The 15,821-nt window shown below is 34.7% G+C and overlaps 2 protein-coding genes across 3 annotated transcripts in view; one reads left to right on the forward strand and one right to left on the reverse strand.

The window, feature by feature from the left end:
- The window catches only part of LOC130054682 (sorting nexin-27-like), a 31,212-nt gene extending 25,877 nt beyond the window's left edge, over positions 1-5,335 (forward strand). For both annotated transcript variants that reach the window (XM_056165183.1, XM_056165184.1), the window contains exon 14: positions 1,694-5,335. The gene's annotated coding sequence lies outside the window, so the exon portion shown is untranslated. The remainder of the gene's footprint in view (positions 1-1,693) is intronic.
- A 1,730-nt stretch (positions 5,336-7,065) lies between these two features.
- The window catches only part of LOC130054987 (uncharacterized), a 75,204-nt gene continuing 66,448 nt past the window's right edge, over positions 7,066-15,821 (reverse strand). Inside the window, exons 15-19 of the mRNA XM_056166128.1 lie at positions 14,711-14,844; positions 12,072-14,566; positions 9,986-10,637; positions 9,694-9,897; positions 7,066-9,054 (exon numbers count right to left, since the gene is read on the reverse strand). Coding sequence (XP_056022103.1) covers positions 8,882-9,054; positions 9,694-9,897; positions 9,986-10,637; positions 12,072-14,566; positions 14,711-14,844 — 3,658 coding nt within the window. The 3' untranslated portion in view covers positions 7,066-8,881. The remainder of the gene's footprint in view (positions 9,055-9,693; positions 9,898-9,985; positions 10,638-12,071; positions 14,567-14,710; positions 14,845-15,821) is intronic.

The following is a 15,821-nucleotide window of genomic DNA, read 5'->3' on the forward strand; positions in this document are numbered from 1 at the left end:
AATGTTTATAAATATGTTTACTTTGGACTAGATTTGATCAGTTTTGTGTTTTGTTAGACCACGAAAGATTGAAGATTAATAGCCATATTGTATAAAGTCTGTCTTTGCCTCTTTGTCTGTAAATTGTAAAGGTGGTCATAACTTTCAGGTTTTAAAAGATAGAGGCTTTATACTCAGTAAACTGAAGGGCCTAGTAAAGAACCAGTTCAGCGTCAAATTTACCATTTTGAATGTGGCCATGCTCAAGGGCATAGTGTTTTACAAACCTGTCTTGAAATAGGGAAATAACCCATCACAAAGGGTCACATTTTTTGTATAGCATCAGTTTATAGGTATTGTGTGATATAGTTATTTGCTGTGTACTGTGTGTATATGCTATGATATCTCATTTCCCCAATTTTGTTATTAAATTACTGCAAAAGTTGGATAGAATTCAGGAAACAGAATTGTTGATAAGATTCAACAACTGTAGGATTCAGTTAAGGAATGTGCATGTTCATCTCTTATAGGGTTTAATTAAAGGACGTATGTGTGTCTCTTATAGAGTTTAATTAAAAGGGCAAGCATGTGCATCTCTTAAAGGGCATGTCTGTATCTTTTATAGAGTTTAATTAAAAGGGTGTGTCTGTGTATCTCTTGTAGGGTTTAATTAAAAGGGCAGATTAAGAGATATGGAATCAAGTACATGTACCACATATAATAATGCACTTTTAGTATCAGCTTTTGAATAAGACAAAGAATTAGTTTTGAAAAAGAGCTATAATTCATGACAAAGCAAGATTTTCAATCTTCAACTTAAACTTAACATGACTTCTTTAAATATTTCTCATAAGAAGTTTAGGTGTAAGCTTAATAAAACTTTTGCTGACATGACCTATGAACAATTCAACAAAATCTCATTATCTAACTCAGGAAAACTTTATTTCTATAGTAAAATCATAAATTGTAGTGAATATAAATTGGAGGATTACTTAAAGTTTCCTTTGAAAAAGTGTGAAAGATCACAGCTTACAAAATTAAGAATAAGTGCACATTCACTATTTATTGAAACAGAAGATATTGTAAACCAATAATCCCGAAGGAAAAACGTATATGCTATGCTTGTAAATTATTTATTGAAAATGAAAAACATTTTGTACTTTAATGTCCTGTGTATGATAAACTTCGATTTCAATATTATGATATTTTTGGTGATAAACTATACTGTGGTACTGATCCCATAAAGAAATTGTTAACCCATGTGATTATAATATTACAAAACATTTGTGTAACAATTTAGATAGATGCTTTATGCAGAGAAAACAAATTCATGGACTTTAAAGAACCGTATGAATATGTCTTATATGCTATAGTCATTGTGTCATTTTTTTTCTCTTCTTTTCTTTTTGTTATCTGTCATTTGTTTTGTTATTTTGACTGCATGCCAACATGATGATGTCAATTAATAAATTGAATTGAATATTAGGGTTTAATTAAAAACACATGTCTGTATCTCTTATAGAGTCTAATTAAAAAGGACAGGCGTGTGTGTCTCTTGTAGGGTTTAACCAATATAAAAGAGTTATATACATTTAAATCGTAAAGGTTTCAGCTTTGGATGTATAACTCTCGTTATGAAAAGATCGTCAAAATTTTCAAGAAATATATTTTTTTTCTATGATTCTTTTTGAATAATTTCTTCTTTTCCTTACAGATCAGCTGAATTGTTGTGTTCTTATATACAGCAAAATTGTTCTGTTGCCATACCAACAAGAGAAATTCTAAAAGGTGTTGACGTGCAGTGGTCCGTGATTTTTGCAGTATTTTGTCGTTGGTCATTCTTTTCTTGCAATAGACATGTTGCGGGTCAACAACCATGTGATTTTCCTACATCTGTTCGTTATTTTCAATTCTCGTTAAAAATTGATAAGTCTTTGTTGATCTAGATTGTTATCGTCTTTGTGAGCTATTATATGATGTGTTTAGCTTGTATTTTGAAAGACATTGACATGAACAATTTGTGTTTTGTATCGGTAAAAAAAGTATAATCAATGTATCAGATTAAGATGTGGAATATCTAGTCCGTGATGGTCAAATATACATGCTATTGTGAACCCAAGTTTGCATTTGTATTTTAAGAACATATACACTAGTATAAAAGGGAGTTGATTGGAAGATTCTTGAACTCGATTATCATACATAGAACTGTAGCAAGCATGGTCTGCAAAAATTCTGATAGACATCCATCACAATTTTTTAATGCACAGAACTGATGTGTTTCATAGTCTTAACATTTTACCCATGAGGTATTCATCTACTGAAATCCTACTGTTCCCTTTATGGCCAAAGGTTTAGTGGAATTTTTCTGATCAAATATTTTGCTGTCTGATGCTTGATACTTCCTCAAACTATGTATACCCTCCCTAAAAGTACAGGACAGGCTTCAAATTAGGGACCAGGAATAATTTTTCTTGACCAAAATATATGGAGAGACTTAAAGTACAGGTGAGCATTGTGGACCATGGGTCTCTGAAGGTTAGTAAGTGTCATACATGTAACTCTGTTAGATTTTTATGCCGTGTTAATTTTATAAGGTTGGGGGTTTATGAACTCTTAAGATTCCTTTGTTTTCTGGACATATTTTGGTGTCATCTTGAAGCCGATGTATACAAATCAAAATATGTTTTAGGACTGCTTGATCAAATTCATTGTGTATAAGATAGTTATCATAATTTACTGCATGAAAAGATTGATGATGTATGTTTTGAAATTATTGATGTATTTGTTGTCCTGATTTGAGAATTTTTGTAATGATATTGGAATGTTTTAGGATTTCGGTTCTTTTTAAGTCTTAGTAATTCAAATTTGTTGGGTGCATTGGTAATGTATTAATTTCAAATCAGCATTAGAGGAAATGAATCATACATATCATAAGAAGTAATGTACATTTCTAGTAAGAAATGAAATCACTGCGTAGTCTCTGGAAATGAAATGAACAAATTTACAATAGAATACTATACCTAAAGAATATCTGCACAGTTTGATTTTATGTTTAGCTTTATTCAGTTATTGTTGTGTCCTCTTATGATGATAGTTTAGTTTCCAAACTACTATCGCGTAAACTTGCCAAACTTCTGTAGATTCCAAAATATATGCGAGGAATTTATTATTGCATAATTTCACGAGAAGTATCACTCATAAAATAAAATTACTCGCTTTTATTTTGATATTGCTGGATTACCTGTAAAAACTCGTGATCAACAGACCAGTCACAAATGTATGCTCTCACAATTTGAAGTGTGCGAGTCATTTTGCGATATAAAGTACTCGTGTAAAATAAGGAATCTACAGTTTTTGATTATGATAAGTGGATTATTATGATAACGAACTGTTATATAATTCACAAGTCATGCAATTGTATTGGTAGTTCAGGCTTTCTGAGTGAATATTTATACACCATAGCATTGACATGGTTACAGCGGATATTGTCATGGTTACAGCGGATATTGTCATGGTTACAGTGGATATTGTCATGGTTACAGCAGATATTGTCATGGTTACAGTGGATATTGATGTGGTTACAGCGGATATTGACATGGTTACATATACATGAAGAACTGGTATCTTGTGTTCTGTTTCCTTTATTTACATATTTCATCATGCTATGTTAGGTGTGTAGTGGGTGATATGTAAACTTTACCATACACAATTATGTATTTTCACACAGAAGCCCGACACACGTGTAAACTGTACCACACACAGGTAATACAATTATGTATTGTCACACAGAAACCTGACATGTGTAATATGAATGTGATACATTTTCCTGGCAAGATTGCAGAAAGTAAAACTTTCTTCTTGTACAAAGTGACATTTAGCAGACATATGTTTGTATATAGTGACATTTAGCAGACATATATGTTTGTATATACATGTATTCAGATATCCAGCCTAGATAAGAAAATGGCTTCAACAGAATATGATATTGTTTGATATTTTGGAATCTAATTGAATGTTTCTAGCCCTTGAGAAATAAATTGATAAGTTCATACAACTGACTCATGCTTTAGTGAAGATGTTTTAGATTGGACTAAAATCCTTTGAAAGCCTGAGCCGCCTCTTTTCCTCGATATGAAAATCTAGAAAACCTTGTCTCTGGCAAATCTACATTAAAGGGTCCCATTAAATATATTGATGTGTGAAGATCTGTCATGATCAACATTAACAAGTAAATTTCTGTCAATTATTTCAGATTCAAATGTTCCCGATATTCATGATCCTTTTTTCCATTATACTTTAATTTTATTTTTAAAGTCATTTACGAATAAATGTGGGTAAACCATAATGAATAAATGTATAAAAGTGGTTTATATATACTAGGGCTTTACCTTGATACCCAAGAGAAAGTAGGTATTTTAGTACTGTTAAAGATAATTTAAGTTATCAGCATACACATATAGATGATGGTGCATTTTCTCACATTTCTTCAGAAAGTTAACTGCTAAAACAGGAAAAAAGATCATTATTGGCTTTGTGAATTGTGTTTAATGTAATTTTACATGCATTTAAGTGCTATTTATATGCCTCGTTTATTGTTGTTTAGATTTTCTCGCATTGGTCATTTATTTTGTATGGTCAAGCTCTTTGTAAATTTCTCTTCATACACCATGCATATCTATATGTACTTGCATTACCTGATTTTCATTGAATTTTACGAGGTGAGGTATTTCCTTTAGAGGGGTAGAAAAAAACAAAAAACGAGGCTTGATTGACAAATAAAACCTTGTCTCCAAGAGTCCATGTAACGATGTTAATATGACCATTGCATCAACCACAGTCTGCATGGCATTTATTTTACTCTATAGTTTTAGAAATTGTAAGCACATATGATGTTTCTTGTCAAATTATGGTCATATTTTTGTTTTTACCATAATTATTATTTATGAAAAAACTAAATTTATATTGTTAGAAATTTTATTGTTGAAACTTTCATTAGTGGTATGTTTTTGTAGATGTTAGCTTTGAGTTTTTAATGAAATAAAATTTTAAGTTTCTCTTCTTAATATAAAGCAGAGATGACCTTCTATGCATCTCTTTAAATTCATTGTCCATGATAAGTTTACAAATCTGCAATAGTGAAATCAGGAATTGTCCGTTTCCTGCGTGTAGTTTTTGTTTCGTGTGTACTGTGTACCATGATTTTGTTGTGAAGCATTGAACTTTCGTGTTTTCAATTGACGAGTTGTTCTACAGCTCAATTTGATGTACAGTGTAAATTCTGAAGCGTTTATTGTTTATGTTAAATAATATGTATCAACAACTGTTTTCAGTAAAATTAAAAGTTATGATTATGATATATCTGTTGTTGGTTATGACTTTTAAGGAGGAATGGTACACCAGAGAAATTTGATGTAGATGAAAAGTGGAGGATCTGTACAACAATATTTTGAAGCTGAAAACTTTCAAATTTATTTTATTTAGTCAAAAAATGCAGTTTTAGTAGAAAGCAATTTAAAACCCCTACTGGAGTCAAACCTGCGATCTACAGTCCAGCAGTTGACATGCTAACCTTCTGAGCTACTCAGCTAGGCAAAGACATTTTAAATGAATTCACAAATATTGCAGATATTTATATTTTCATTCATATTTTACAGGGATTAAAATGAAATGAATATGAATTTTAGCATGTTGGTATGTGTTACATCATTCATTGTGAGAGGGCCGTGTGGGTGTGTATAACACCGAGCTTGTAGACACTCTACAGGCCACAATTTTTGCTCGATTGATTTCAGTTGATACATTTAGTACGCAGCTAGGTTAAGAGCTTCCATAGTAAAATGCACAATAATCATGGGGTGAAATTGCACCTCAAATTCACAGGTATCATTACACTTGTTACGGTTAAACACCGAAACGATACTACCCATATGTTGACTGTGACTGAGCTACCGTAAATTCCCCTCATGGTAATTTCCCGTGACGTCACTTAAATATCACGTAACACTTTATTTTTGGAAAACAGCAAGAAGCCCTACTTGTACAAAAGTTCAGATTCATGCGGGTAACCAGCTGAATTTTTATTGATATACTCGGAAAAAAATAAAAATCCTTAACATGGAAAGTGTTGGGAGCAAATGCATACTCGAACTAACCATGCTGTAATTTAACAACATATCAACAGTAATCAGCGAATTACCGGGGTTGTCCACATTTTTATATATATCATACCGTTAATATACAAGACAGAAATTGCTCCTCGCACTTTTCAAACGCATAAATATATCTAGATTATATAGCAGAAAAATTCATATTGTTTTTTTATAGCAGATGAACCTGAACTTTGCCGCAGTTTCTGTAGTATGAGATAATTTATGTACATGTTGGAATTTTTAAACGCATCAGTCATTCAGATTCGGGGCGATTTCAAGGTCACAATATAATATGAATATCACCTTTGTGCATACTATATCTTAAAAATGAAGAATGATTTGATATCATAAAGGAATAATATATATATATTATATATATTCATTTGACAAGATATATGTTCACGTATATAGCTTATCACTTGATAACAGTAGTAAATAACGACAAAATATTATGACATTTTCCCCGCGATACAACTATCAGAACATGTACCCTGTGACGTATTTTTTCATTGTGACGTCATATGGTGCGAAGTGCACAGAGGTACATTTATAACAGCACTGTGATTTTTCTCGGATAGCCTTAACTCAGCTGCGTAATACATGTAGCTTTGTTTTCAAGAGAGAAAAACCCATTGAATTTGTGCCCGAAGGTCAAGGTCACTTCTGGAATTCATAGTAAAAGCTTGTAGACCCACATTGTGAGGGGATATGCCCCACGTTGCGGAGCTCCTATGTTGTGTCTGAGAACGGTACATCTATGTTGTTCACCCAGCACTAAATGGGTCACAGCTAGAAAGTGGATTCATTGCAGATCGCAGGAGTGGGCGGAAAGGGGCGACCCAGGGCCACCATCCATCAACATTCATGGACTCTGTAATCTCATGTAAATAAGCCTAGACCTTCATAATAGTAATGAATAACAACAGAAGGACAAAGCACAGGTTCTTTATATATATATATATGTTTATTGTAGAAAATATTGCTTCATTCAAACATATTGCAATAGATATATACTAGGAAGTAGATATGTAGCACAGAAAATTGTAATGTCTTTACACCAAAACACACATGTTAACAAAGATCATTCTGAAAATCATTATAAGCCATGGTTTCATCCAGATTTGAAAGGAATAATTTATGACAGCTTGTTGAAGATTAAAGGGAAATAACTCTTTTAAGACAGCTTGTTGAAGATTGTCCAGTTGAACACATAACAGTATATCAATTGCTATCTACATTTAGTGTATAGCTATAGAACACTGATTACATTTTGACAAGCAGTGATGGATACATGATAATACACGCTGAATCAAAAGCAGCACATTTATGGATATGTATATGGAAAAATGAGTTGAGGGGGGGGGGGTCCTGAGACATTGGCACTGTGCATCATCAACAGTAACATACAGAAGTCACAGTGCAGTAAAAACAACAAGGTATGAATCGTGAAAATTGTTCAGAATTTACGCTCTCATTATCCTTATTTAAAATCGCAAACATTGTGTGCGGCTACATTGTGTGTAAACATGAAAAATATCCAACCTCTTCTGAATGTGTGGTTTATGTTCCTTGTATAAGATTTACAGATTGATGCTCCTTCATATAGTAAACTTCTGAGACATTTTTAAAATAAATCACAGGGAATTGCAGAGACAATTCTGAAGTGGTTTCCATTACAACTATGAGACCACTGCGATACTAGTATATATTATATATATATATATATATATATGTGAATGATGTTACCCTTTTACTCATCAAAACATTATAAAGACAGGCCATCATGACGGAATATTTTTAAAAATACACAATGTCAGAGACTAAATCCATTCAGAGACGGAGTACATAAATAACTGAAATGTCTGATAGTTTACTTATTTTTTATACAAATAGAATAATATCAGGGTTATACAATGTATTTAAAAAAAACCAAGTAATTCTCACATAATCACCAGTGAGAGACCAGCATTACCCATGTGAGACAGCCATGTGAGATTTTTCTGTCTCACATTATCACCAGTGTGAGATCGACTTTACCCATGTGAGACAGCCATGTGAGATTTTTCTGTCTCGCACTACTGCGACGTCATTGATTAGGACATCATGTATTTTCTATGATTTACGTTACACAGTGAAGTAAAAAATATTGTGTATTGTTCTCTTTGAATTTTATTAATTTGATGTAGCTTAATTTCTGGTGGACAACCTTGGTTTTTAAAATTTACATATACAGTGTAAACCATTTTTAGGTAAAATGTGAGAGAGAAAAATCTTTATTTACTCATGTGGGATTGGGAAATTCCACCTTGTTGGAAGTTCCCAGTCTCACAGGGATTCTAATAAACCTATGTTTAGACATATAGGTACACACATTTCTCACGGTAGAAAATCATTTACCCAATCACTAAATCCTGAACCTATTTTGGACACTGATAAAGGTCAATTAACCATTAACATTCAAAATAAAACAAGCAGGTCTATTTTGGACTAACTGTGAAATGAATAACAAAAGAAAAACAAATTATTATTGAGAGTACATGGTGTATTTGCGAGAGAGAAATTAATTATTTCGGCTAGCTGGGTTGGGAGATTCGATTCTTGCTTGCAGCACCCACATAACTGAAGTATTTATTTTAAAGGGAATCTAACACATATTTTTTAACCAAAGCATAAAAAATAAACTTCTTGGAAATGGTGAAGCTATATATAGGGTCTTTAAGTCTGTAATTCATGTGACCGTTTTTCATCATTCTTTAATCCTCAGTCGGCTCAGCCTTACGGCGTATCAGTAAATGTACAGGCCCTTCATCCAGGAACTTGAGGTGTGTCCACGCCTCCGAGTGACGCATCTCTGTGACCTCCAATCCATTCACCTTCAGAATTTCGTCTTTCACCTTCAGCATGCCACATTTCTCTGCAGGGCCACCTTTTAACAAAATAAAGTCATCTGTATTTTGATTTACAAATAAAAAGAAACCTCATTTGGCCTTATAATTAGTGACAAAATTTTACGAAAAGACATCTTCAAGGACATGAGAGTTTTGGGGGTGGTGGTTTTTTGTTTTATTTTTGCTTATTGAGGTATTGCAAAGAGATTTTGTGCTCTTGCAATTTCTTAGATGTGTGACCCCTCTCACTTTTTGTCATTTGGCTATAGAGATGAAAATTCTTTAAAAAATACCACATTGTATCTTGATTAAGGTATTTCAAATTTCACTTCCCTGGTTTCAGAAATATTTTTGTAAAAGTATTGCATGCTGAGAAGATTTGCAGAGGTATATCATGCACAATCATTATGACTTCATGTGATGGTAGAATTGTTCTTGTCTTTCTTATTGTACAGGTATATACTAAGGTTTTTTGCACAGTCTAAGTTCTCGCACAGTTTTAAATCCATGGTTTTAATGTCATTCTATATGTTATTGGCTAGGTTTAATTTTACAATTTTGGTCTATAAGGAAAATAAGACTGTACATGCATGTATACAGTATTTTCAAATATAGATAATCTGTGAACGATAGTTTATTTGGGAGAAGAAATTCCAGCGTTCAATGACCCATGCTACCTTTGAAAATCCTCTTAATGGTGAGAGGCTGGTCACCCTTGGCTGACGCTTTTCCTCCTTCAATCAGAAATCCCAAACCAGTTACCCCCTTTTTCATCACAACCTCTAACGTCTGCTTCTCTGTGCTGTCATTATCAGCATCATCAGACACAGTAGGAGACAGTGGTTCCAGACTATCAAGGGTGGATGTAGGAGAAGACAGTGCTAAAACAAAGAAATGGAAAAAAAAAAAAAAAAACATCAACGGTGAAGTTCACTTGATATGAAATAAGGCAATATTTAGGACACAAACCTTGATCAAGGTCACCATTGGAAAATGACTGCTCCACTTTTAGATCATCATCTTTGGGTTTTTCTCTAGAAGTAGAATCTTCAAGGCTGGATGGAGTATCTAGTGGACTGGGCATGCCTAGCCCTGAATCCTGGGATCCCTGAGGGCTGGAAACTTCTAGAATGTTTGGAATTGTCACATTAAGCGAATCTGTGGTCCAGTTGTTTTCATTTATTGCCAATTTATCAAGTTCTGCACCAGGCACATTCAAATCCTCACTATATTTGGCAGCATTATCCTTATTTTCATCAAATAGCTCCACTTTTGAGTCAAGAACCTCTTGTCTGCTGGTTTCACTTTCTTTCGACTCTTCCATTATAGAATCGGGTATTATACCTATAGCCTCCACGTCTTCTGTGGGAACACCAGGTGGTGATGTTCCAGGAAGTTCTGGGGGAGGTGCCTCAGGTGTTGGTGGAGCTTCCGTATCAATGTTGTCCTCTTCCACTCTGGTCAGCACAATCACATGGCCAGAAATAGAAGTGTCAATCCCATTCATGGCTGCCTTTGGGGAGAGAGATGCGGTTGACATGCCGTCAATGGAAACTACCTTGTCCCCTACCTGAATGTGACCTTCTCTGTCTGCCAAACTACCTGACATCACTTCTGATACCTTTATAATGAAACAATATTTCATAACACAAAATTATTTCACAAATCTATATCATCTGGTGTCTGATATGCATACCAATTTTCATATTTCATATTAAAAAATTTAAAAAGCAAAACAAATAGGCTACATGTACAATGCATCATGAAAAATTTCAAAGTTAGAGTACACATTCCTAAATTTAAAATAATGATATGTAATTTTTTTTTACCTGGATATTGAAATAAAGAGTAATTTTCCAAAATCAAAGTGTACATGAAGTTCTGTAGGGGCCAGTGGTCAAATCTACATGTATTGAGTATGACACGGAGTCAGAGGACGTCATTGGTTTAACACTTTATTATCTGTGATCATGGCCCGAGGCCTTCGATTTTGTGACTGTATGTACAGTGGAATGCTCTTATATCATCTTACATAGAAAAGAAGATTTCACGCTTTGACAAGTCACTTCATTGCTGTTCAGTCAGGAAAGACGTAAATGTAATTAAAAAAAGATTCAAAGAATTTATATAAACAGTCTTCAAATGGACTACTTTGAAAATAGGCTTCAGACTGGGATGATTTATTTTCAATGCTCTGCTGTAAAGGGGAAATCATTTTAAAAATTGTTATGTTTTGTGCTATATGCTCTGATTATTGGCAGAATTTTATAAGATATGATTATAGCGAAAACTGAATATGCAATACAATGAGTTCTTAAATAAATATTAGAAGAATTGAACTATGTCAACTGATTTTCTACAATGTGTTCAGAAATAAATATTAGAAAAATTAAAATATTTCAACTGATTTTCTTTAATGTGTTCATAAATAAATTTTAAAACAATTGAAATATTTCAACTGATTTTCTATGTGTTCAGAAATAAATATTTGAAGCATTGAAATATTTCAACTGATTTTCTTCAGTGTGTTTATAAATAAATTTTAAAAGAATTGAAATATTTTAACTGATTTTATAAAATGTGTTCAGAAAATTGAAATATGTTCCCAATATTTTTGAGAGATTTCCTTGAGGCCTACAATCAGCCACTGTGATAATGAGTAGGTGTGTGTGGGAGACACCGTCAGTTGATGGAGGAGTGGGGGTTAAAGTCCTCAGATTGACCAATCAAATCCTATCTCCCACCATACAAACATGTTATTCTGTCCATGTTTGAGTGATTATTGGTGAAGCTATAAACATGTCACACATACTGTAAATATGGTGTATTGATCAAACCTCTTTCCTGAGATGTAGACATCTAGATCAATTATTACAGGAAGCGCCACTTTCTGAATTTCTTGCGTGTTTACATTGTAAGAAGATTTCTCTCCCCTCCCCAAAAATTACAATGATTTACACAAAAGTACTTAATGCAAGTTGGGCTTTAAATCATTGACAGTGTCCAGTTTTGAGATGTTAATAATTCTTAACAGGAGTACAGGAGGATCACTTACCATTAAAGGGCCATTTTGGTCAGTAGATAGCTGCAATCCAAGTCCCTCCTGGGCATTGGTGTCCAGTAACACGACCACAAGTCTGGCATCCAATCCAAATCCAAACGAATCCAGCTCATCATTAGCTGGATTCAACAAATTTTCTAGCTCCACAGGTGACAGTCTGTCCAGAAACTGACCGATATCACTTACATCAGAGAAATCAGAACTGAACTGTTGCTCTCCAATACAAACTGACCATGGTCTTTTGCTGCTAATGGTAAAATAATCCCTAGAATCTGATCTGGTCTGAGAAATAAAATCACTTCCCAGTAAGTTGATCGGAGAAGCACAATTATCCAAACTTTCGTCATTTAAAACAATTTCAATATTTTCTATGTCTTCATCAGAAACTTCAGTTTTTACATCACTATTTACATAATTCTCCACAATGCTGCTGCCATCTTGTTTGTATGTATCATCACTTTGTTGTTCTGTACACAATTTTGGTTCCTGAATGGAGAGAGTATTTACTGTATTATCCCCTAGTGAAGCTACACTATTCACATTAACCAAATCCACAGACATGCTAACTGAACTGGGTGTATCCAACACAATGTCATTACATGCAACAGAAGCATCATGGGAAATAGACATGCACTGGTCAACCTGTTCACCATTGTTTGTATTAGTTAGTAAGCTTTTGGTTGTATTTGCAGATGTTTTAGTAGCAGAGTTTGTGTGCCCTGTATGGAAATCACCATCTTCCTCTAATGCCTTAAGCATGTCTACAGCAATTTTTTCAGCTACAGGATTTTGATTCAATGAGTATGAGTCAGGTGATGTCGTCCCCTTTTCAGAAGAGTCAAGTTTTTGCAAGAAAGCACGTAAGCTTTTTGTTTCCATAACCGCTCTAGGGTGTGTATCATGCACAGGTGACATTTCATCATCTACTTTCTTACCTTCATCACTGTCTGCAGGTTTGTCTTCTGTTTCTGAAGTTTTAAATTCATCAAGTCCTTTTTGAATAGCACCTCTTACTATGTCTTCAACAAATTTAGTAAACGATTCACTATCAATATCATCTACCGTATTTTTTACATCTTCAGGATCAGAGTTGTCTTTAAGAATTTCTACATCAATTTTGTTGTTTTTTCCACTTATAGGGTCACCTTTTTGTGAAATCACAACATTATCATTTTGTGCTGAGTCATTTGTGAGTGCAGGGTCCACAAGTGATTCAGTGTTATCAACATCAGTGCACAGTGCTTCTGTCATGCTATCAACATTTTGTGTGTTTTGGAAGGGATTGGTGATATTTGGTTGATCAGTGCTGTGTTCACAAGGTTGCTCAACTTTGTCAACACTGACTTCATCTGTGCTTTCCACGGCTGACTGGTTAGTGCTGTCAACACTGACTTCATCTGTGCTTTCCACGGCTGACTGGTTAGTGCTGTCAACAGTTGGTGTTAGGTCTTGCAGTGAGGTTTTGGGTACGCTGTTTTCCTTCATTCTGTCTGTGGTTGATTCTTGGGGGTCAGACACAGGTTTGGGATGCACCTCTGGAGATGCTGCGAGTTCACTCTCAGACTCCAAAGATGATGTGATAATATTGGGTGAGTGCAATGTGCTGGTGACTGGGCTTTTGGGTGATGATAAGGGTGAATCATTGGTGTGCTGTTCCCCCTCCTTACCTTTTATTCTATTACCAGTTAAAGACACCTCATAGGTAAATTTATCCTCATTCTTTCTGCGAGGACTTAAAGCTGAGTTCAGCTTCACAGGAGAGATCTTGGTGGACACATCATCATAGGCATAAGGTGATGGTGGGATCTCCTTTGTTCTTGGTGAAGTGGTGGTTGGTGAGGAAACCTTCGGTTTGGCGGAGGACACATAGTCCACATGTCCTTTGGGGATCATCTGTGGCTCTGGAACATGCTTTGGTTTTGGCTGCCCCATGGTTTGACGTGACATAACATTTATTTTATTGAAATCCACAGATGCAAACACCACAGTGTCAATAGGTTCTTTCTCCTCTTTTTCTGGAACCATTTTTCTGGCAGACGACACGTAATCTGCTTTCTTTGGCTGAATATGAGGTCTTGCATCCACTGTTTGTGGTTCCCTCTTCCCAAAAGAGTTTGTTCTTCCCACGGCTGAGCTGACATATCCACCACCTCCCCAGTGGGAACCAGGTTTGCTGGTGTGATCAGGAGGTGAAGAATGTTTAGGTTTGGGAGCCACTGGTGGTGGTACTTTTTTCGTCTCTGGTGCATACTGGTCATGATTAACAGTCACCTTCACTGCTGACTCCTGAGCTGGTGCTATGGATTTCTCCATTACTGGTTGTTGCGGGGATGATGGCTGCAATGAAGATGACGTATGTTGTCGTGGAGACACGGCAGGTGAGATTGAGGCTGGCCTTGACATTGTTCTTGGAGATGACAGAGGTGAGTGTTTGGATACTGTAGACTCAGTACTGCTGAGGTTTAGTTCTGTTGGTCTAGCAACTCCATCTGCAAAACAGTTCACTATTATCTTGAATATCAGTATCTCAAATACTAAGAATTGTTACAAGTTTGATCATATTACGTTTCTTTGTTTACTTCTGATATAAGCACAACAGCTTAAGTGTTACTTGACATTAAACCATTCTGTACCAGGTGAAGGAGGTTTGACTGATACAAGGATTTTTGCGATGCCCCTGGGTAGGAGTCGGAGTATTTGTTGTATCTTGGTGTCTGGAAGTCCAGTAAACTCTGTGTTGTTGATGGAAAGTAGATAGTCACCAACTCTGTAAGAAGGAGCATGGGCATGCAGTAAATTACCTAGGGAAAATTATATTTAGAACTGATATTTAAGGGAATCAGTGATTTTACTAATGATTAGAGAATTAATGCTATAATGAATATAACTCATATTATAGGGAATTAATGATATAATTGATACGTTTGGGAATTTACATAACTCATATTTTAGAGAAATAGGAACAGAACAGCTAATATTTTAGGAATTAAGAATATATTGGATATTTTAGAGAATTAGCAATATGATTGATATTTTAGAAAATAAACAATATAACAATTCTAAGGATTAAGAATACACATGTAACTGATATTCTATAGAATTGATGGTTGGTTTATGTCCCTCTCGAGAATATTTCACCCATATGGAGATGTCAACATTGCGTGAAGGTGGCTGCAAAATTTAGGATAATGCTCAGCCTTTTGGCCTTTGAGCAGGGAGAGATCTTTATCGTGCCACACCTGTTGTGACATATGGAGCCTCGAATTTTGCGGTCTCATCCAAAGGACTGCCCCATTTAGTCACCCCTTACCACAAGCAATGGGTACTGAGGACCTATTTTAATCTGGATCCCCACGGGACTTAAAGGAATTGATAAAATAGCTGATGTGTTAAGGGATTAATAACATAACTGTTATTTTAGGGAATTAAGTTTTGGGAATCAATAAAATATCAAAAAAGTTACAGCATTATACCTTTTTATTTCAAAGCAGCATCTTTCCTTTATATACTTCCAGTTCAATAGGCATTACATAAGAAATTGACATGTCAACTTGACCCCCTGCCATATTGATTTGGATTGGAAGTCATATGTCAGCTTTAAAAGCTTCACAAACTGCTTCCAACAAGAAACTATGGTCCTATACAGAAATACACCACAGAATTTTATTCTCAGGTTTATGATAATGTCTTAGTCAAACATGAGAAATAAGAGGAAACATATGACACACAACTAGCTACTAATCA

The sequence above is a fragment of the Ostrea edulis genome, chromosome 5, assembly GCF_947568905.1.
Source record: "Ostrea edulis chromosome 5, xbOstEdul1.1, whole genome shotgun sequence".
NCBI classification, from domain to species: domain Eukaryota; kingdom Metazoa; phylum Mollusca; class Bivalvia; order Ostreida; family Ostreidae; genus Ostrea; species Ostrea edulis.